We start from the raw sequence: 24,170 nt of genomic DNA on the forward strand, positions 1-24,170 counted from the left end.
AGGACTTTCTCCTCATGAAATCCTGTTAGGCGGATGGGGAGGAGGAGTACCAACAGGGTTTCGCTCGAGAACAACTTCGCCTTTGTGTCAAATATTGGAATTTACATTTTCATAGCTGTTCAGTTACTCTTTCTCCATGGGCTATGCTGACCTGTTCCTACTTTAGACGTGTCTCTAAATTCGTTCGGTTTCAGATGCCTCTCCTACTGGATAAGCGCTCTATACGCCGGGGCAGCGTTGATCTCACCAGCGTCTTGTAAGCCGTCTCCTTATAGACGAAGCCGAGAGCTACTGTCTTCACGATTCTTACAGTGCTGCGTTTAACTGCTGCTGAAGATTTTTGCGACAGTTAGGAAGGCAAAAGGAAGTAATAAATATTGTATTTTTTTTTTAGGCTGGCGGTAGGCTATAAACCATGTCACATGAAGTATTTCTTGGGTAAGGGTACGCGCAAGAAAGTAAAATTTTCGAGTAGTATTACCTTTCCACATGTCTTATGTAGGATTAGAATACAACGATATGTCTCTGAGTGGAATAGAGACGTAAAGTAACACTCTCTTAGGCCTGGGCGCGCTGTATCTCTCGAGTACATACTCAAAGCTATACTTCGAATTTTATCTAATAGCTGGTAGTGTTTAGAGACTAAAATTTTCTTACAGACGGTGCAGTGAGGCTATTTTGAGGTGAGTGCTGGTTGACAATGTACAATTACAGGCTCCGCGTCTTATCTGTTGGTCGTATATTCGGAGAGACGTCCGTACTGATAGACTGGTTTGATTGCCAGTAAAGACGAGTGCTCTGGTGTGTTACAGGGAAGACCAGCGGCAAGGATGGCCCTGAAGACAAGAAGGACGACGGCGAGCTGTGGTGCAACGTGGAAGCGCAGGCCGCCTTCCTGGGACCCAACCTCTGGGATAAGACGTACGACGCCGACCTGAAGGTGAGTACACCTCCCAACACTATTAAACAACGTCACAAAATGATGCATACTTCCATCATTCCATGCGAAAGCGCTACCCACATTAGCTACAGATTTTACACGGGGATTATGATAAACCGAAACCCAGACAGTTTTTTAATTCAAATGCACTCATGTCAAAAGAAAATGATCCGTTTGGTGTCTTTCAAGTCTCTCTCTCTCTGCTGTGTATTATCATAAACAGCTACTCACATTAAACGGCTGTGTAAAGTAACTATACGTCAGGATAACTACCACTCGGACTGTGTCTCAAGATTCCTCGTTCCTTTGAAGTGGTGCAATGACGTGCCACGGCTGCGACAGTCAACCATAGCACGAGGTAAAGAGGTAGGACGTAGCATCAGCTGCATAAATCATTTACACTACTGGCCATTAAAATCGCTACACCGCGAAATTTAACCGACAGGAAGAAGATGCTGTAATATGCAAATGATTAGCTTTTCAGAGCATTCACACAAGGTTGGCGCCGGTGGCGACACCCACAACGTGCTGACATGAAAGTTTCCAACCGATTTCTCATACACAAACCAACAGCAGTTTACGAAACGTTGCTGTGATGCCTCGTGTAAGGAGGAGAAATGCGTACCATCACGTTTCCGACTTTGATAAAGGTCGGATTGTACCCTACCGCGTTTGCGGTTTATCGTATCGCGACATTGCTGCTCGCGTTGGTCGAGATCCAACGACTGTAAGCCGAATATGGAATCGGTGGGTTCAGGAGGGTAATACGGAACGCCGTGCTGGATCCCAACGGCCTCGTATCACTAGCAGTCGACATGACAGGCATCTTATGCACATGGCTGTAACGGATCGTGCAGCCACGTCTCGGTCCCTGAGTCAACAGATGGGGACGTTTGCAAGACAACAGTAATCTACACGAACAGTTCGACGACGTTTGCAGCAGCATGGACTATCAGCTCGGAGACCATGGCTGCGGTTACCCTTGACGCTGCATCACAGACAGGAGCGCCTGCGACGGCGTACTCAACGACGAACCTGGGTGCACGAATGGCGAAACGTCATTGTTACGGATGAATCCAGGTTCTGTTTACAGCATCGTGATGGTCGCATCCGTGTTTGGCGACATCGCGGTGAACGCACATTGGAAGTGTGTATTCGTCATCGCCATACTGGCGTATCACCCGGCGTGATGGTATGGGGTGCCATTGGTTACACGTCTCGGTCACCTCTTGTTCGCATTGACGGCACTTTGAACAGTGGACGTTACATTTCAGATGTGTTACGATCCGTGGCTCTACCCTTCATTCCATCCCTGCGAAACCCTACATTTCAGCAGGATAATGCACGACCTCATGTTGCAGGTCCCTTGCGGGCCTTTCTGGATACAGAAAATGTTCGACTGCTGCCCTGGCCAGCACATTCTCCAGGTGTCTCACCAATTGAAAACGTCTGGTCAATGGTGGCCGAGCAACTGGCTCGTCACAATACGCCAGTTACTACTCTTGATGAACTGTGGTTTCGTGTTGAACCTGTATGGGCAGCTGTATCTGTACACGCCATCCAAGCTCTGACTCAATGCCCAGGCGTATCAAGGCCGTTATTACGGCCAGAAGTGGTTGTTCTGGGTACTGATTTCTCAGGATCTATGCACCCAAATTGCGTGAAAATGTAATCACATGTCAGTTCTAGTATAATGTACTTGTCCAATGAATGCCCGTTTATCATCTGCATTTCTTCTTGGTGTAGCAATTTTAATGGCCAGTAGTGTAGAACTACAGACCTATCTCACTGACAACAATTTCGTGTATTTTCTTTTTATTTTTTGGAGATGTCTTGAGTCATGTAGCTGGTTTGTTACAGCTCGCCACGACTTCCTCTTCTGTTGCAACCTCTTCATCACACAGTAGCACTTAACACGAAAATTCCTCGATATTTTGTTCGATATATTCCAATCTCTGCCTTCCTCTACAGTTTCTGCTTTCCACGACTCACTCAAGAACCGTGCAAGTTTCTCACTGATGTCTTAACACATGTCCTATTATGTTGTGCCCTCTTTTGTGTTTTCCACATATTCCTTTCCACCAGCTGTATAATGGAATAACGAAAATGAAAATTTGTGCCTGACCGGGACTTGAAACCGGATTTCCCGCTTTTTGCGAGCGGTTGTCTTACCATTAGGCTGTCAGAGCACGCTTCACACCAGCCCCAAACTTCTATATCTCGTCGACCATGTGCCTACAACCTGCAATCTTACAGCCATTATGTTTATTCCCGTACAGGGAAGACATTTTAGTTGAAGGTCGCTAACCCGGTATCGGCGGATAAATTGCCTGTGATGTTCAGAAGTACGATGCATTGTTCCTTTGGTCATCACCCTATTCCTTCAGACATGCACGCATGCATGTTGCTGACGAAAAGCGGGAAATCCGAATTCGAGTTCTGGTCCGGTACAAATTTTCATTGTCGTCATTTCATTACGCAGCTGATGGTTGTCCATATTCGCAACATGTATTTCATAACGGCTGTAATCGCCGCAGAGCCTGTTCCTTCCATGCATGTTCAAAGGAACATTTTGTCGTACTTATGAACAAAATGAGCAATGGAATATCGTACACTCATTCCTTATTCTATAAGCCCATCTACATCAAACGCTTCGATTCTCTTCTTTTCAAAATTTCCACAGTCCACACCGTGCTGTTGTCGAAACGTACATTCTTCCAGAATATGTTTTTGTTTGGAATCGTCAGACCTTTGACTGGTTAGATGTGACCTGTCACGACTTCCTCTCCTGTGCCAGCCTCATTGCCTCACAGTAGCACTTCCAGCCTACACCCTCAATTATTTGTTGAATATATTCCAATCTCTGTCTTCCCTTACAGTTTTTATCCTCCACCATGCCGTGGAAGTTATTCCCTGGTGCCTTAACATATGTCCTATCATCCTGTCCCTTATTCTTGTCCGTATTTCCCATATTTTCCCTTAATCTACGATTCTGTGGTGCTCTTCATTGCTAATCAGGCCACCTTGCTTTTAACATCCATCTGTGGCTCCACATTTCAAACGCTTCGATTCTCTCGTATTGCAGTTTACCCATTATTGTTCAAATGGTTCAAATGGCTCTGAAAACTATGGGACTTAACTTCTGAGGTCATCAGTCCCTTAGAACTTAGAACTACTAAAACCTAACTAACCTACGGACATCACACACATCCATGCCCAAGGCAGGATTCGAACCTGCGACCGTGGCGGTCTCGCGGTTCCAGACTGTAGCGCCTAGAACCGCTCGTCCACCGCGGCCGTCCGAAAATTTCCAACCCGGCCGGGAATAGAACCCGGTTTACCACTCAGCTAAGCAGGCGGATCCCATGCAATATGTCATTATAGCACTGCAGCCCGGCGCATCATTCTAAAGGAATTTCGCCGCACGTCACAGTGATGAGATAGACATCTGTAATATCTCTTTTATTTGCAAAAGCATACCATACTATCCATGCATGGGCGTATTTCTTTGAATCGATGTACGTGCTGGGCATAATAAAACCGCCCTGGAAACTACTTCATGCAACTTAAGATATTCAACCCAACTTAGATCATCCTCCTCAGTTGTGGACGATGCGAGTTGGATGTCCATATTAAGGCGCATGCAATGACCCGCCAGGTTAGCCGAGCGCGCTAACACGCTGCTTCCTGGACTCGGGTAGGCGCGCCGGCCCCGGGTCGAATCCTCCCGGCGGATTAACGACGAGGGCCAGTGGGCTGGCCAGCCTGGATGTGGTTTTTAGGCGCTTTTCCACACCCCCCTAGGTGAATACCGGGCTGGTCCCCACGTCCCGCCTCAGTTACACGGCTCGCAGACATCTGAACACTTTCGCACTATTCCATGGATTACACTAGTCGCAGACAGTTTGGGTACACTAATTCCTCCCCGGGGGGTACGGGGTGGCGGCAGGAAGGGCATCCAGCCACCCCTTCGACTAACATTGCCACATCCGATTAACCATGCCGACCCTGCGTATCCGCGGGAAAAACGGCACAAGCAAAAGAAAGAAAGATTAAGGCGCATGAAATATTTCCCGCAGTACTTACTTCCAGATGAGATAGATTTCCCAGGCATATCTGACAACTGACTGTTTATTCTCAAACCGATCATTTATATTTTAATGAATATAAACAACATCAATAAAACGCAGCCTGAGGAAGACTGTGATGTTTAAGGTACTAGTAAAATATATGGCGGCTGCGAGCCTCTAAGATGTCCTACTGCTTGGCTACATACGAGTTTCAGCAAATCTGAACAGTTTGCACTGATACCATTTCATGTCATTGCTTCTTGATTGATTTAATCGTCATCGATCCATTAACTTCATATGAGTGCACTTAATTCGTTTCATATGCGTGTTGAGGCTTAATGTTGCCCTTACCCATTAGTCTGTGCTCTGCTACTGCTGATGTTTCGAAATTTCTATTCCTGGAGTGGCGTTAGTATTCGGCACTGCGATCCATAATAGTTTGTAGAGATTGTCCCGCATAAATGTTACCGTACTCGCATGGAAATATATAAAAGCCTGACGCACTTAAGCGAGATCGTGTTTTAGAAATCGAATTGTTTCTGTAATTTTTCTGGGTGGCCGGAACGCATCAGTCTTACTTTTTGTTAGGCCGCAGAACGGAACCTGAGCTCTATGTTCGCCCTCCTGGCTTGGTAGAACACTTTAGTGATTTGTTTTTCTATAGGGAGCTGAATAAATGTCATGGTCTGAGTACCCGATGCTTCTAAACACCGTCATTAGATGATTCATCTCGGAGCCGAGATGGCTTTGTCCGAAACTGTTCTGACGCTGTGTATTCAACAAAACTCTTTTCTAAGGTGTAGGATGAAAGCTGCGCCTCGCAGCCAAATATAAAATGTATCTACGTGAAGGAATGTACAGCATGGGCGAAGGTTTTGCTGTACTTGCAATGATCACGAACCAGCAATCCTCCCTTGCGCGCCCACCAGTTGAACATTCGCTTGAATACTGCTGTTATTGGCAGCCACAATGGGAAACATGAGCTTCTCATGGCGTATTAAAAGATCAAGTAACTTACGAGAATTTAGCCGGGTATCATCGTCGACAAACGCCAATATTTCGATAGGTGAACACCCTACCATTTTCAGGGCATAAGTGCAACTATAGATAGATGTGCATGTTAACTTAAACCTTGGTGGGCGGGGATACGTCAACCAGGAACCAAAATGCGGCGTATGCAGAAAAATAGTATTAGTGCCACCATACAATCAATGATCACCATCAGACGCTATCGGCAGTGGGATATTATTAACAACGGGTGCCGAAGTAGCACTAACTCCGCCCCTCTGTTGTTTGACCAGTGCGACAGACAAGGATTCCAGGCAGAATTTAAGCAAAATCCCCGTCCCTTTTTACAATGTCACATGCTAGTTTAACATCATTAGCTCTGCATTGACTCTTGCTGCCTCGCTGGTCGAACAACAGAGGAATACAGTTAGTAATACTTAATCATCCGTTGTTCATATGTTACTAGCGATAAAGTGTAACGTTGATTAACGGTGTGTTTTCTTTCCACATACGCTTTCTTTCGGTTCCCGGTTGGCATACCCCGCCCATCTGTGACTCAAGCTGCCGTACACAGCGATATCTCATCATACTTGTGCCTTGAAATTGACAGTATGCTCTTCTGTCGAAATATCGGTTGTTATCGAGGACATTGCAGGACTGCGTTCCCGTGTCATCTGAACAGAAGCCATGATCTTTGGACATGACGTTACAAATTCTATACGTGGACATTCAACGAGAAAACGTACAGTTTTTGGCTTCCCGCTTGGCTAGAACTCAATTCGCTAGAGCTGCAAGAAGAACACAGTTTTGATTATTATACAGGCTGTCCTAAAAATAGTGTACCCATTTGAGTAATGTTTAGTAATGGTTTCACAACTGAAATGTTCATAAATATTTACAACCTATATTCAGCAGTAAATGTTTGAAAAACAACATTAGGTATATGTCCACCACCCACGTTTTGGCAGTAACAAATCTGTACCACAACATGTTGCATGAACTTTTGCAAAGACTCTTGCGAAAGTTGGCGGCTTACCATGCTAACGTTGTCTTTGACAACAGCAACTGTCCGTGTTTAATTCCTGTAAATACTGTCCTTGAGAAAACCCCAAAGAAAAATCCCCGGGCGCCGAGAGATCCGACGGTATCGGCGGCCAACTGATGTTTCCATTACGAGACATGACCCGACCAGGACACATTTTCTTGAAGAAGTGGCATGGTTTGTCAAGCGCTATCGCAGATGGCGCCGTCTTGCTGAAACCACGGTAATGTTGTTACAAAAATGTGTAACACGTCACGGTATCGTTCCCGTTCACAGTGACAGCCATTCCTTCCGAATTTCCAAAAAAGAAAGGACCAAACACAGGATGCTACCTTATCCCAAACCACACACTATGCCCGTGGAGAAGTATTTCGTGGATACTTTTGGTTGTTCTGCGGCTCAAATGTGCCAGTTCTGTTTATAGGGAAAAACACTGAGATCAAAATGAGCTTCAACGCTCGTTATAAGTTCGTTGCGGAAATTGGTATGCGCTGCCATTAAGATAAATTGATCTGCAAACTGCAGTCTTTTTGGGAAGTCAGTAAGAAATATTCTTTGGAATATCTGAATTTTATAGGGACATGTGTCTAAGTCACCTGTTAAAATTCTACGTAACGAAGATTCCGACCGCGCGACCGCTACGCTCGCAGGTTTGAATCCTGCCTCGGGCATGGATGTGTGTGATGTCCTTAGGTTAGTTAGGTTTAAGTAGTTCTAAGTTCTAGGGGACTGATGACCACAGAAGTTAAGTCCCATAGTGCTCAGAGCCATTTGAACCATTTGAAGATTTCGATATGCAAAGTTGTTGAGACCGGCGGCGAAGTGACTTTCGGTAACTGTTTGTCCTTGATGCGCGGACATTGTCAATTTTCGCAGCATTCCATCAGGATTTTGGACGTCCACGTCTGAGTCTATTGGGAAGATTACCAGTGTCACCTAACTAACTGACTGCATTACGAATAGTGCATTTTCTTTTATGTATTTGCTGGGTTTGTCCAACGCTTTGGCCATGTCTGAAGTACAGTTCACGTATAGCACCACGTGCTTTATTACTTCACTTATTCTTGACTTGACAGAGAAATCCGGCTTTCCTGGGTATTTGATTATAGCCGTGTCCGACACTTCATATGCTTGGAATTTATTTTTGACTGATAAAGCTTCTTTGTATACTGCGTTTCTAATAGTATGGTAGGGAACATAAACGAAGAGCTTGTTTGCTTCATTAATGTGGGAGAAAATCACATAGAGCTGGCCGTGCGAAAAGCAGCTGCCAATAAGTTCCACAGCCGTTCGCGGTGTGTCTGGCCTTGTGCGTCGTTTATGGTCATGGAATAACGTAAGCTCACTGAAAATTGAACACATTTAAAGAGAAATGGTAAATTGTTAAGTATAAGCGGGATATAAAAACTCGCACGCCTACCCCATTTCCCGTCAAAATTTCCGTTTTTGTGGAATTACTTTGGAGAGAAGTAACGTTAAGCCTTTGTGAGTGACGGGTTCTGAGGAGCGATATAATGCAGACGCTTTCGATCAGAGTTACGTTGCACCTCGCTTTCAGAAGGAGTTTCCAAAGAGCGAGTTAAAAACCTGGTGTTCTGGAGCCACAGTCAAGTCTAGCCTCACGATCTTCATCGTATACTTGAGGCCGCGTAGTCCTCACTCTGTTAGTCGTCGCGATGTAATCAGAAATACACGACCGTTTTCTAGACATTCATATTCCTAAGCAAAACGAAATCAAAATTTAATAAGTAGATACCCAAATCATACAAACTCGTTTTTCCTAGAAAAGATATAAATAAAACCTATCGAAAGAAAGACAGCTGTGTCGTTATGTTTTTAATACACTAAGCGAAATCAATAAATCCATATATCCTAGCCAAGTAAATCCGCTGTTCGGTTGTATTTCTAAAGATAAGATTGCGGCGCTTAATTCTGTCACTGACGTAAACTGCCGAAAATACATTTCACTCATCAAGAAAAAAAATAAAATAAAATAAAATAAAATAAAAAAGATCTGCGCAATCTGTTAGTCCTTAGATGTACTACGAATTTAACAGCGCTATCTATTGGTTCTTGATACGTATGTTTTTGGATAGGGTCTGCCTTTAGCAAAACACAATTTTGTTTTTTAACCTAAACATGTTTCACTGTAGTTGCAGCATCTTCAGTGGGCTTTTATTTTTCACCTTTTAAAGATAAAAATGTTCTTTACTGTTTGTATACATGTAACTACTAGTTTTTAAATCGTAATTACAGATATTTGTAATTGCGATTTATATCTGATATCTGTAATTACGATTTAAAATTAATAGTTACATGGATACAAACAGTAAAGAACATTCTTTATGTTTAGCAGATGAAAAATAAAAGCCCACTGAAGATGCTGCAACTACAGTGAAACATGTTTGGGTTAAAAAACAAAATTGTGTTTTGCTAAAGGCAGACCCTATCCAAAAACATACTTATTGTTACAGCAAATACGGAAAAAAAGAGCTTCAACCTCTAGATGATAATTGGTTCTCGGGTGGATTAACCATCCGAACTACTAAGCTGAGCAGACAAGTTTAGATAAAATTTTAAATTACGATATCTTTCATTCCGTGTTCCGATTTTGCTGAAATAATGCCTGGATGTTGTACCAAGCTGCAACAAACAAAAAGTTTATGATGATGTATTAAGCGTTTTATTTGCATTCCAACTGCGTGCACTACTTTTGGGACACACTGTATATCCGTCCGTCAGAACGTTGTGAGAACGTCACTGTAAGCGTGCCCTCTTGTAAGAACGTCGCTGGGTGGGGGGGAGAAGGACTGTGTTGTTTTTGTACGAAGAGGTATCCGTGGCGGATTAGGTTCCGGGTGTTGGCGCATCGAGCTGAGGGCAGCAAGGCCGGCGTCTTCGGAGAATCCTGAGCCGCCGTAGCGCACCTACCAATTACAGCACTTCCGCCGCAAATTGTGCGTTGTCTCCGCAATTACCGGTAGCCGTCCTTCCACAGCCCATCACAGCGTGAAATGGAAACGCCTTCCGCGGCGGCGCGCCGTGCAGCGGCGAGAAAGCTCGCCTCGCGGAAGTCTGATAGGCTCGTCTCGCAGTTATAGGTCTAGAAATAGTCTATAATAGATGAAGAGGTTCCCTGCCGTGCTCGCGTGGCTGTACACCTGTCACTCTTGCACCGTTCTCTGTTCGTCGTCAGTTTTTAGCGCCGAGGCCCATATGGTGCCATTTATTCCTCCACCTTCATACCTATGTCACTGGATTCTCCGACCTGTGGAACGTAAACCGCACCCTGTCGAGTGCAGTGACGTGAGATCAGAAGCGTACTTTTATGCAGCAGTCGTAGGCGGCGTTATTGGCGCATTTAGTCTGCAACTCCTCTGTCCTATACCCCACAGTAGCTGGGATCTATGTCTGTATTAATACTCTGAAAACCGCTGCATAGCACTCATTACTTCCCATTGTACCAAGTATTAAGGTTTCTTCCCTCTGCATTCGCGTTGGAGCGAGGGAAAAATGACTGCTTAAATGCCTCTGTGCTTGCTATAGTTAGTCCAACCTTATCTTCGCTGTCCCTGTGGGATCCATATGTAGAGATTTCTGTGTAAAGTACATCCAGATTTCTCACTTAACCCCCGCAGTACCCACCTTTTGAAAATATTGTAATCTAATTATGAAATGTCGTGTGACTAGGGCCTCCCGTCGGGTAGACCGTTCGCCGGGCGCAAGTCTTTCGATTTGACGCCACTTCGGCGACTTCCGGGTCGTTGGAAATGAAATGATGATGATTAGGACAACACAACATCCAGTCCCTGAGCGGAGAAAATCTCCGGCTCAGCCGGGAATCGAACCCGGGCCCTTAGGTCTTACATTCTGTCGCGCTGACCACTCAGCTACTGAGGGCGGACAATCTAATCATATACGGTATATTTTAAAATTTTGAAAAAAATTATTGTTTTTAATGATTTCTTGTACCAGACTCCATAATCCTTTCGAATTTCTCAGTAAAACGCAAGCCTTACTAGTGAACGTGACTGTTCTCAACAAACGTTATACTTATATTTTCAAGTTTGTAAGGGTGTTTCAAGGTAGTTTGTGTCGAGAAATAATTGTTAAGAAAAAATACGATACGTTGCGCCGTTTCCGAATTAATTAGCATTGAGGTTAGCCAATCAGGCCGTTGCACGCGCAAGTTCATGCGGCCCGCCAGATCAATTAGTGTCAGTTGTTGTCTTAGCGTAGATGATAGTGCTCGAGAGTGCCCAGCATTTGACTCGGGTTCGATCCTTGCTACCGTTCCATGTCCAATTTTTGTATTGCTCTCTCGTTCGGTTTTAGGAAACCAAACGAAGCACACGTTTGGCGACATCTCCTCTGGCGGGCCACTTGAATTTGCGCACGTAACGGCGTGATCGGCTGACTTCAATGCTAATTAAATTGGAAACGGAGTAACGCACTTTTTCTTAACAATTATTTCTCAGCACAGCGTAACCTGCTACACCCTACACCCTTACACGATTTTCATAATGTTTTTGACCGCCCTGCATAATCTTTAAAAACTATGTTGTGAATAAAACTCAGCTACAGTAAACGAAACATGCACTTTTTAAATTTTTCCTGGTGCTCATAAAGTACCCATTCTCCCAGTGTGCACGTTACGGAAAATGCGATGGTACTGCTAAGATTGCGCTAAAAGATATTTTAGGTCCTGGGTCCTCTTTATACATCAGTACCTGTTTAAAAAGGATGTTGTTAATAAAAGTTAACAATTAACGAAATACATATTTTTAAAAAAAATTTTCGTTGTGGTGGGCACAAAGTACTACTGTAGATTTAATTTTCATTGTTGTTCGCCAAAGGCAGATGTCTGGGTGCATGCTTTTAATAGCATTCTGCAGCATTTCCTTCTACGCTCTTCGCCAATCCGAGCTCGTGCTCTCGTCTCTTAAGACTTAAAGAAGTACAATGGGTTCAGAGCGATATTAAACCTTTTCGTGGGCAAAACACAGAATTACACAGGTCAGAAGTAGAGGAAATGATGCGAATGCAGCGTAATCGAGTCTCTCCTGGCTTCTTCGTCCTTCGGCATGCTGTAGAAACAAACTGTGCTATTTTGCGAGCACATTAACGTTGTACACTCAGAATTAAGTGGTTGAATACGAGTTAGTTCCCAACATTGCAGCATTGCCTCCTTCACTTTGCCACTGAAGTGCCTTAGACCCTGAAAGAACCTTATCAGCACAGTCTGCTGATAGTTTCAGGTTGCTGTTTCAAAAAAATGGCTCTGAGCACTATGGGACTCAACTGCTGTGGTCATCAGTCCTCTAGAACTTAGGACTACTTAAACCTAACTAACCTAAGGACATCACATACACCCATGCCCGAGTGCTGTTTCAGCAACCGCCATTTTTCAGACTTGTATAGTCGGACACATTAGCCACCTGCCAACATTCTGCTATGAATTCTTGCTGGCCGACGGCTGTACAGATTATTTGCATTAACGTGTACTTTAGTGACAACCGACTGTGCAGCGATACGGTTTGGAAGTGTAGCCCAGTCTACTTATCTCTTATTTCCAATTCGTACACTAAGTAAGTATGCGTTATTCCTTTTACGTAGCGCATTCCATTAACAAAACACAAACTAGATCGGGTCCTTTCACTGTTTCGATAACCAACATAACAAACTCTTCGCGACAGTACCCACCGCCAAGCACTGTACATCGGCTTGGAGCTTATAAGAGTAGATGTACAAGTAATGACCTCGAGCCACGGCAATAGATGTTTACATCTGGCAACTTCCAACTGCACCCCACCCTACACTAAATCCAGATACCTTCCTCTCAACCAAATGTTTGTTCCAATACTCCTCAGGTACCGACTGAAAGCTTTTATTTGCTGTATTCCTTCCAAACTATAGGGAGGTTCACACACGATACCATGGGACTGGAGAAAAGGGGAGAATGAGCTGTGGCGATGGGATTTGGCTTTTCCAAAGCTTCACGTTTCTAAGGCCGTATTCTTTCACTATTAACGAGCCACGTAGTGTTGACTGTATGTAACGTACATCGGCGTAAACATTTGCATTCGAAGGAGAAAGTTGGTGAGTGAAATTTCGTGAGAAGATTCCGCCGCAATGACAACGCCTTTGTTTTAATGATGTCCATAGCAAATCCTGTATCATTTCGGTGACACTCTCTCCCATATTTCGCGATAATAAAAAAACGTGCTGTTCTTCTTTGAACTTTCTCGAAGTGCTCCGTTAGTCCTATCTGGTAAGGATATCATACGGCGCAGCAGTACTCCAAAAGAGGACGGACAAGCGTAGTGTAGTCAGTCTCTTTAGTAGCTCTGTTACATTTTCTAAGTGTTCTGCCAATAAAACGCAGTCCTTGGTTTGCCTTCTCCGCAACATTTTCTGTGTTTTTTTTTTTTTTTTTTTTTTTTTTTTCAATTTAAGTTGTTTGTAATTCCTAGGTATTTAGTCGAATTTACGGCCTTCAAATTTGACCGATTTATCGTTTAACTGAAGTTCAACGGATTCCTTTTAACAGTCATGTAGATGATCTCATACTTTTCATTATTAAGGGACAACTGCCAATTTTTCGCGCCATACAGATATCTTTTCTAAATTGCTTTGCAGTTTTTTGATCTTGTGATGACTTTACTAGACGATCGATAAACGACAGCGTCATCTGCAAACAACCTAAGACGGCTACTCAGATTGCCACCTAAATCGTTTATATAGATAAGGAACAGCAAAGGGCCTATAACACTACCTTGAGGAACGCCTGAAATAACTTTGTTTTACTCGATGACTTTCCGTCAGTTGCTACGAACTGTGGCTTCTCTGACGGGAAATCACAGTTCCAGTCGCATAACTGAGAAGATATTCCGTAAGCACGCAATTTCACTACAAGCCGCTTGTGTGGTATTGTCAAAAGTCTTCTCGAAAACTAGACATACGGGATCAATTTGAAATCCTTTGTCAATAGCACTCAGTACTTCGTATGAGTAAAGAGATAGTCGTGTTTCAGAAGAACGATGTTTTCTAAAACCGTTTTGACTGTTTATCGATAGATCGTTCTCTTCAAGGTAATTCATCATTTTCGAACGCAATGTATGTTCCAGAATCCTGCTGCATATCGTCGTTAATGATATCGGCCTGTAATTTAGTGGATTACTTCTACTACGTTTCTTGAATAATGGTGTGACCTGTGCAACTTTCCAGTCTTTGGGTAGGATCTTCCATGGAGCGAGCGCTTGTACATAATTGTTAAGTGTAGAGCTGTTGAATCAGCATATTCTTAAAGGAACCTAACTGGTATACAGTATGGACCGGAAGACTTGTTTGTATTCAGTGATTTAGGTTGCTTCACTGCTCCGAGGATATGTACTTCTAAGGTACTTATGTTGGCAGCTGTTCTTGACTCGAATTATGGAACATTTACTTCGTCTTTTTTGGTGTCAAGAAAACTGGAATATACTGTACTTCTGGATCCATTATAGGCAAAAGAATACCGCGAGAACTGATTTGAGGTTACAGTTTTGCGCAACTTCGTTGAAACAATGGGTAGCGATTATTGTAAAAAAAAGTACGGAAAAAATCATGGATTCCTTTTCGTGGGAATCACATTTAATACTGCCAGGACGACTCGATGTGCTATTCAGCAACGTGCTGTCAGGGGGAAGGTCACTAGAAACGACGTCAACGGGGGATTACTCGCAGTTATTGATGTAGCCCCAGCAACCCATAAACAAAGAGCCCGTAAATATTTAAGCTCCGAAGACAACTTGAAATCCGAGCTGTCTAAAGTTCAATTTCATCGGGAGGGTCCGTGCTGGGCGACCTGGAAACGGAATGTAGGTAACCGGCCGCAACCGTACAGGCCATGTCGCGCGAGCCTCCGCACCATCAACCTGCCTTCCCCCCCTCCCCCCTCCTCCCCCCTCCCCACCACGCCACATCAAGATTTGCCAAGTTCGCACAGCGTATCCAAATTTAGTCAACAATAGCAGATTACGACCACATCCATTGTTTCAGCAACATACCTCTTATAAAAGTATCTCAAAATTAGTTGCTTGTAAACCAATGTATTTTGTAAGGAGCTGGATGTTAATTATCAAGTCTTACCATGCCAATGTTTTAGATTTTCTACTGTATGATATCTGAGCTGGTTTTTTCTTCCTAAACCTTCACGATTGGCATTTACACTGGAACATATTGCACAACAAGAAAGTAGGCCTAAGAGAGAATTTTTCTGCAAGTAAAATATTCAAACCATAGTAGGGTATAGAATGAACGGTAGTTGCATGACGGAGATGTACTGAAAGTATTTGACTCTCTCGGTATGTCGTTCAGTAGTGTAACGTAAAAAAATAGGAAATAATGTGTGTCTTTAAGATCTTGACAAGACAGTCGTCGGGAGAACACCAAGAAGCGTACGTACGGCTTTCTCAAAAGGTAGACGAATTCTGTCAAAAAATATATGGTACATGAGACAAATACTAACGCGGAAATCTTTTCTGAAGCATTTAAGTGCTTTTGCCTTCATAATAAATGTTGTGTTGAAAATAGATTACGGTTATTACGAAAGGAGAAAAAACATGTAGGTTCTCTTTATGTAGGTATTTCAACAGATGTTGGGTAGTATACAGTATATCTTCCTCGATGTATTTTTCTTCCAATTTCACCCAGACATGTTTCAGCACTTTTTGTGCTATCTTCTGTGGATTTGTTTATTTTCCTTCTCATATGCTGCTAATGGATATTTATGCTAGTAGCTTCAGGTCTACTACGCAATCTACCATTTTTCATAGTTTTTTTGTGATGTTGCGGTGTTTCTACTGTTTTGTGTTCAGATAACATGCGTGTTTCTTTAGTTTTTTGTCGTTAAATGCTTGGCAAGAAGTCTTATAAAATGAATGTCTAATGACCAAAAGGAGAGAAACACAAAACAGTAAAAACATCGCAGCATAAAAAAAAACTATGACAAGATGTAGGCTGCATAGTAAAGCTAAATGTATTACCATAAATATCCAGTGGTACCATGTGAGAAGGAAAGTAAACAAACCCACTGGAAAACAGCTTCAGATGGTTCAAATGGCTCTAAGCACTATGGGACTTAACATCTGAGGTAATCAGTCACCTAGACTTAGAACTACTTAAACCTAACTAACCTAAGGATAACAGCCACACATCCATCCCCGAGGCAGGATTCGAACCCACGACTGTAGCAGCAGCGCGGTTCCGGACTGAAGCGCCTAGAACCGCTCGGTCACAACGGCCGGCTGGAAGACAGCACAAAAAGTGTTATGGGTGAAAAGAAAATTACAAAGGTGTCTTGCATGATGCGGAATTCGTCTCCAAGAAATACCTGGTTTAGAAAAGTGGAGATACTGACAGGAGCAGGCCACGACGTTGGGATCACAGATTTGCTTCAAACTTTGTATGCCTGTATTAGGCCATTACAACAACATAATGTGAAAGTAGTGAGGTGAACTACTCTGGCAGTTCCGAGAAAGTTTTCCTGAAAATGTCTGCCTCTCGTGATTTGCGAAATGCCTTACACATGCAGCCTGGTAAGGTACTCGGAACCACTTCGCACGTCGACACCTCGAGCTGCAGACGCAGAGGCTGGCCCCATTTTCCAGTTAACCTGCGTAGCGGTGAGACGTTCCTAATGCAGTAGTAACGGATAGCGTAAGTGAAATTTTTTTTGAATATCGCAGAATATACACTTGTACTACAGAAATGAAGTTTTGAGCGGTAGTCGAACCGTCGCTTCATACACGTTCGACTTAACGAAACTCGAACACTAATTACTTGATCCCCATGAATTCTAACGTCCAGCACCTGCAAAGATACCTGCACAGCCTCGTTGTATCATCGCGAGTCTTGTGCAAAATACTTTAATACTTTCACAGTGTTCTAGTGTAGCTGGAATTTTGGTTGGAAGGAGGAAACAAACACGCCAACGTCGAGTTTATAAGAAGATTAGTGCTAGACCACGCGGTCAAGGATCAGGAGGTAACAGGAAGAGTCCAAGTAGTCACATGATGTGCTTGAAGAAAACTACAGAAAACGTTTGATGGCCGGGCAGGTACTTCAAGTTTCCTCCTCCCTTGATATTCCTGGGAAACATCTGTTTTCTGTATGATCAGAACATCTGGCAGAACATATTTATAAATAACTTTTATTTGGCGTTAACCGCTGTACCGTCGTAGGCACGATATTACAGGTGCCTTCAGAGTGCTGAATCAGTAAAAAGATGGCTGCGTGTACTTCATTTCTCGGAGATACGTTCCGGAACAAAGCTGCAAGCTTACTTTTCATATTTAAAATACTTCGTGACTGCTAGATTTAAAAATTTATCGAGATGAAAAAATAACGAATCGTTTATGACTTTAAACGACGGCTTACTTGCTACAGTCTGAAAGGACCGCCTCAGCTATAATTTACTTAATATTAGTTCCTTCGAGAAAACGTTTTGTTTAATATAGAGACAAAAGACTGTAAGTCTTGGCGCGAAAACAGTAGCAATTGTAGACAGTTGACGGACGGGCGCTCTCGCGACACAGACTTGTGGTATTTGCAGACGTTAGCAGTTGACCTCGTTCTAGATTAGCCCCAGAGGAAGTTTGGAGATTTGCACAGGACCGTGAACTGGACCAGAAGCACGCCGCGTTTGCTGGAGCGAGGAGGGCAAGGCTGGCCGCCCTAGTGCGCCAGCCATGCACGTGCCAAGGGCGCTGATAAGCCGTCGAAACAGGAAGCGACGCCCTTAGATCCAGCCCGCGGGACGCAGCGCCCGCTCCTAAAGTCTCTTTCGCCTTCCGCTTGGACTCGCATTCGGGAGGACAACGGTTCAAACCCTCGTCCAGCCATCCTGATTTAGGTTTCCCGTGATTTCCCTAGATCACTTCAGGCAAATGCCGGGATGGTTCCTCTGCAAGGGCACAGCCGATTTCCTTCCCATCCTTCCCTAATCCGAGTTGCTGCTCCATCTCTAATGCCCTCGTTGTCGAGGAAACTTTAAACTCTAAGCTCCTCCTCCTCCTCCTCCTCACGGTAGTATCGCGTACGCAAGGTATAAAAGGGCAGTGCATTGCCGGAGCAGTCATTTCTACTCAGGTGATTCAAGTGAAAAGGTTTCCGACCTGACGGGAATTAACAGACTCTGAACGTGGAATGGTAGTTGGAGCTAGACGCATGGGACATTTCATTTCGGAAATCCATAGCAAATTCACTATTCCGACATCCACAGTGTCAAGAATGTGACGAGAATACTAAATTTCAGGCATTACCTTTCACCATGGACAACGAAGTAGCGGACGGTCTTCTTTTAACGACCGAGAGCAGCGGCGTTTGAGTAGAGTTGTTAGTGCTAACAGACAAGCAACATTGTGTGAAATAAACACAGAAATCAATGTGAGACGCACTACGAACGTGTCCGTTAGGATAGTGCGGCGCAATTTGGGATTAATGGGCTATGGCAGATGACCTAACAGCACGACATCGCCTGTGGCGCCTCTCCTGGCCTCGTGACCGTGTCGGTTGGACCCTACACAACAGGGAAACAGTGGCCTGGTCTGAACAGTCCTGGTAACAGTCGTAAACAGCTGATGGTAGGGTTCGAGTGTGGCGCAGACCCGATGTAGCCATGGACCCAGGTTGTTCAAATGTGTGTGAAATCTTATGGGACTTAACTGCTAAGGTCATCATTCCCTAAGCTTACACATTACTTAATCCACACCCATGCCCGAGGGAGGACTCGAACCTCCGCCGGGACCAGCCGCACAGTCCATGACTGCAGCGCCCGAGACCGCTCGGCTAACCCCGCGCGGCACCCAGGTTGTCAACAACACACTGTGCAAGAAGGTGGTAGCTCCATAATGGCGTGGGCTGCGTTTACATGGAATGGACTGAGAGCTCTGTTATGTTGGGCTACTTGGATATCATATTCAGCCATTCATGGACTTCATCCCAAACAACAATGGAATTTTTATGGGTGACAGTGTCCTATGTCTTTGGGCCACAGTTGTTTGCGATTGGTTTGAGGAACACTTTGGACAATTCGAGCGAATGGTGTGGCGACCCAGATCACCTGACACGAATCCCATAGAACATTTAAGGGACCTAGTCGAGATGTCAGTTCTGGCACAAAAAGCTGCACCGACCCCACTTTCGCAATGATGGACGGCTGTAGAGGCAGCATGATTCAATATTTCTGCAGGGGACTTCCAACGACTTGTTGAGTCCATGCCACGTCGAGTTGTTGCACTACGGCGGGCAAAATGAGGTCCAACACGATATTGGGAGGTGTCCCATGACTTTTGTCACCTCAGGGCACATTTAAATACGATAGAAGTACAGAAAAAACAATTAAGGGAGATATTAATGTTGAATATGTTATATGTGTGAATGCTTTTAAAACTGAACGGATTTCGCGCGGCTTCGTGACTACCTAAACTACACTCCTGGAAATGGAAAAAAGAACACACTGACACCGGTGTGTCAGACCCACCATACTTGCTCCGGACACTGCGAGAGGGCTGTACAAGCAATGATCACATGCACGGCACAGCGGACACACCAGGAACCGCGGTGTTGGCCGTCGAATGGCGCTAGCTGCGCAGCATTTGTGCACCGCCGCCGTCAGTGTCAGCCAGTTTGCCGTGGCATACGGAGCTCCATCGCAGTCTTTAACACTGGTAGCATGCCGCGACAGCGTGGACGTGAACCGTATGTGCAGTTGACGGACTTTGAGCGAGGGCGTATAGTGGGCATGCGGGAGGCCGGGTGGACGTACCGCCGAATTGCTCAACACATGGGGCGTGAGGTCTCCACAGTACATCGATGTTGTCGCCAGTGGTCGGCGGAAGGTGCAAGTGCCCGTCGACCTGGGACCGGACCACAGCGACGCACGGATGCACGCCAAGACCGTAGGATCCTACGCAGTGCCGTAGGGGACCGCACCGCCACTTCCCAGCAAATTAGGGACACTGTTGCTCCTGGGGTATCGGCGAGGACCATTCGCAACCGTCTCCATGAAGCTGGGCTACGGTCCCGCACACCGTTAGGCCGTCTTCCGCTCACGCCCCAACATCGTGCAGCCCGCCTCCAGTGGTGTAGCGACAGGCGTGAATGGAGGGACGAATGGAGACGTGTCGTCTTCAGCGATGAGAGTCGCTTCTGCCTTGGTGCCAATGATGGTCGTATGCGTGTTTGGCGCCGTGCAGGTGAGCGCCACAATCAGGACTGCATACGACCGAGGCACACAGGGCCAACACCCGGCATCATGGTGTGGGGAGCGATCTCCTACACTGGCCGTACACCACTGGTGATCGTCGAGGGGACACTGAATAGTGCACGGTACATCCAAACCGTCATCGAACCCATCGTTCTACCATTCCTAGACCGGCAGGGGAACTTGCTGTTCCAACAGGACAATGCACGTCCGCATGTATCCCGTGCCACCCAACGTGCTCTAGAAGGTGTAAGTCAACTACCCTGGCCAGCAAGATCTCCGGATCTGTCCCCCATTGAGCATGTTTGGGACTGGATGAAGCGTCGTCTCACGCGGTCTGCACGTCCAGCACGAACGCTGGTCCAACTGAGGCGCCAGGTGGAAATGGCATGGCAAGCCGTTCCACAGGACTACATCCAGCATCTCTACGATCGTCTCCATGGGAGAATAGCAGCCTGCATTGCTGCGAAAGGTGGATATACACTGTACTAGCGCCGACATTGTGCATGCTCTGTTGCCTGTGTCTATGTGCCTGTGGTTCTGTCAGTGTGATCATGTGATGTATCTGACCCCAGGAATGTGTCAATAAAGTTTCCCCTTCCTGGGACAATGAATTCACGGTGTTCTTATTTCAATTTCCAGGAGTGTAGCAATACGTTGTTACTTGAGTTGTTGCTGAAAAAGTTCGTGAGATCCAAAAGTACATAAATTAGAATTGCCAACTATTTAACGTTATTAAGCGCTATACCATTATGTATCGCATATGCTGGGGAAAATGGTTCAAATGGCTCTGAGCACTATGCGACTTAACTTCTGAGGTCACCAGTCGCCTAGAACTTAGAACTAATTAAACCTAACTAACCTAAGGACATCACACACATCCATGCCCGAGGCAGGATTCGAACCTGCGACCGTAGCGGTCACTCGGTTCCAGACTGTAGCGCCTAGAACCGCACGGCCACTCCGGCCGGCTATGCAGAGTACATTGACGCTTAGAATCTGAAAATTGTAAGTACTGTACCTACCCATTCGAATTTGAAGATAATGTAGGTGCTTTTGTTGAAGGGCAAAGTATGTGGAAGGTTAGTTTTAAAAAAAAAATCATTTTACTTCGTGAATGTGGTACCACCTTGTTTTTTAGGGTTCCGTGTCTCAAGCTGTAAAAACAGAACCTTTGTAAGTCTGTCTCTCTGTCTGCCTATCCGACTGTTAAGCACACTTTTTCCCAGGAGTGGGTAGACGTCTCAAGTCAAATTTATGTCACAGGTATGGTCCCTTGGCGATGTAAAAAATTTAAGCTTCCAAGTCAATTGAATCAAAATATTCGGTCATTTAAGTCACATATTTTGGTACTACCAAACTCACTCATCAAAACCTATAGGGTAGATCTCAAATGAAACTTCTTGCAGATTAAAAGTGTGTTCCGGACCGAGACTTGAACTCGCGACCTTTGTCTTTCGCGGGCAAGTGCTCTGCCAACTGAGCTACCCAAGCACGACTCACGCCCCCTCCTCTCAACTTCACTTCCGCCAGTACCTCGTCTCCTACCTTCCAAACTTTACAGAAGCTCTCCTAGGCTGTGGCTAAGCCATGACTCCGCAATATCCTTTCTTTCAGGAGTGCTAGTCCTGCGTGGTTCGCAGGAAGCTTCTGTAAGGTTTGGAAGGTAGGAGACGAGGTACTGGCTGAAGTAAAGCTGTGAGGACGGGACGTGAGTCGTGCTTGGGTAGCTCAGTTGGTAGAGCACTTGCCCGCGAAAGACAAAGGTCCCGAGTTCGAGTCTCGATCCGGCACACAGTTTTAATCTTCCAGGAAGTTTCATGTGAGCGTACACTCCGCTGCAGAGTGAAAATCTCCTTCAGGGTAGATCTTGTTGACCTAGAATCATGAAGTTTAGCAAGGTTCCACCAAAAAAAATAAATGAAAAAATCGGGGAATAGGCAAATTGTAATTGTATCACATAAAAATATCTTTTTGCCATTTTAACTGAAGTTTTATTCATTATCCCTCGAAATCATGGCAGAGAAATATTACTGCTTGCAAACATAAAGTGTAAGATGTTGTAATGTTTTAATAAGTAAATAAAAAATTTTGTATTGCATCTTCTCTCGCTATATATATATAAACTGAAGTGTCTCAGAAACTACTATAGATGTTTTCTTACTGTCTGGGAATTCCGGGGACCGATATCTTGACAGTATCGACAACGATAAACGGCAGTAATTATTGAGATTCTACACTACTGGCCATTAAAATTGCTACACGAAGAAGAAATGCAGATGATAAACGGGTATTCATTGGACAAGTATATTATGCTAGGACTGACATGTGATTACATTTTCACGCAATTTGGGTGTATAGATCCTGAGAAATCAGTACCCATAACAACCACCTCTGGCCGTAATAACGACATTGATACGCCTGGGCAGTGAGTATGGCGTGTACAGGTACAGCTGCCCATGCAGCTTCAACACGATATCACAGCTCATCAAGAGTAGTGACTGGCGTATTGTGAAGAGCCAGTTGCTCGGCCATCATTGACCAGACGTTTTCAATTGGTGAGAGATCTGGAAAATGTGCTGGCCAGGGCAGCAGTCGAACATTTTCTGTATCCAGAAAGGCCCGTACAGGACCTGCAACATGTGATCGTGCTTTATCCTGCTGAAATGTAGGGTTTCACTGGGATCGAATGAAGGGTAGAGCCACGGGTCGTAACACATCTGAAATGTAACGTCCACTGTTCGAAGTGCCGTCAGTGCGAACAAGAGGTGACCGAGACGTGTAACCAATGGCACCCCATACTATCATGCCGGGTGATACGCCAGTATGGCGATGACGAATACACACTTCCAATGTGCGTTCACCGCGATGTCGTCAAACACGGATGCGACCATCATGATGCCGTAAACAGAACCTGGATTCATCCGAAAAAATGACGTTTTGCCATTCGTGCACCCAGGTTCGTCGTTGAGTACACCATCACAGACGCTTCTGTCTGTGCTGCAGCGTCAAGGGTAACCGCCGCCTGTCATCTCGACTGCTAGTGATACGGGCCCGTTGGGATCCAGCACGATGTTCCGTATTACCATCCTGAACCCACCGATTCCATATTCTGCTAACAGTCAGTGGATCTCGACCAACGCGAGCAGCAATGTCGCGATACGATAAACCGCAATCGCGATAAGCTACAATCCGACCTTTATCAAAGTCGGAAACTTGATGGTACGCATTTCTCCTCCTTACACGAGGCATCACAATAACGTTTCATCAGGCAACGCCGGTCAGCTGCTGTTTGTGTATGAGAAATCGGTTGGAAACTTTCCTCATGTCAGCACGTTGTAGGGGTCGCCACCGGCGCCAACCTTGTTTGAATGCTCTGAAAAGCTAATCACTTTCATATCACAGCATCTTCTTCCTGTCGGTTAAATTTCGCGTCTGTAGCACGTCATCTTCGTGGTGTAGCAATTTTAATGGCCAGTAGCGTAGATATCCTGGGTGTCTGAATTACGTTTGCACTGAAACCTCAGTGCGCGAATCCTATTCGCACTTGGACAGTTTTTTAAAGTTTTCTGTAAGATTGGATGTTTCGTTTATTGGCGGGTAAAAAATATCTGAAATACGCATTAAAGTATAAAAGATGAATGGCTCGACCGTCAAAGCAAATGAGGACCATTATGGCATAGATGTGTCTTGATCTTAGGGCAAAAGGAAGCTCTTACAAGTAGGGAGAAACGAGCCACAAGGATGGTGTTGCTGGGTGTCGTGTGGCGTACTGGTGCACGTACACGCGAGCCACGTAAAAAGATGAGGAGCTGGCTGGTGGTGGGGTGGCCGTCCCCTCGATAGTGGCCGGCGTCCGTGACC

General features: G+C 45.0%; 1 protein-coding gene across 2 annotated transcripts in view; it reads left to right on the forward strand.

The window, feature by feature from the left end:
• LOC124612248 (hepatic leukemia factor-like) overlaps positions 1 to 24,170 on the forward strand; it is a 620,183-nt gene that overhangs the window by 563,039 nt on the left and 32,974 nt on the right. For both annotated transcript variants that reach the window (XM_047140323.1, XM_047140324.1), the window contains one exon: positions 813 to 940. In XM_047140323.1, coding sequence (XP_046996279.1) covers positions 813 to 940 — 128 coding nt within the window. The remainder of the gene's footprint in view (positions 1 to 812; positions 941 to 24,170) is intronic.

Source organism: Schistocerca americana, chromosome 4 (genome assembly GCF_021461395.2).
Source record: "Schistocerca americana isolate TAMUIC-IGC-003095 chromosome 4, iqSchAmer2.1, whole genome shotgun sequence".
NCBI lineage: Eukaryota > Metazoa > Arthropoda > Insecta > Orthoptera > Acrididae > Schistocerca > Schistocerca americana.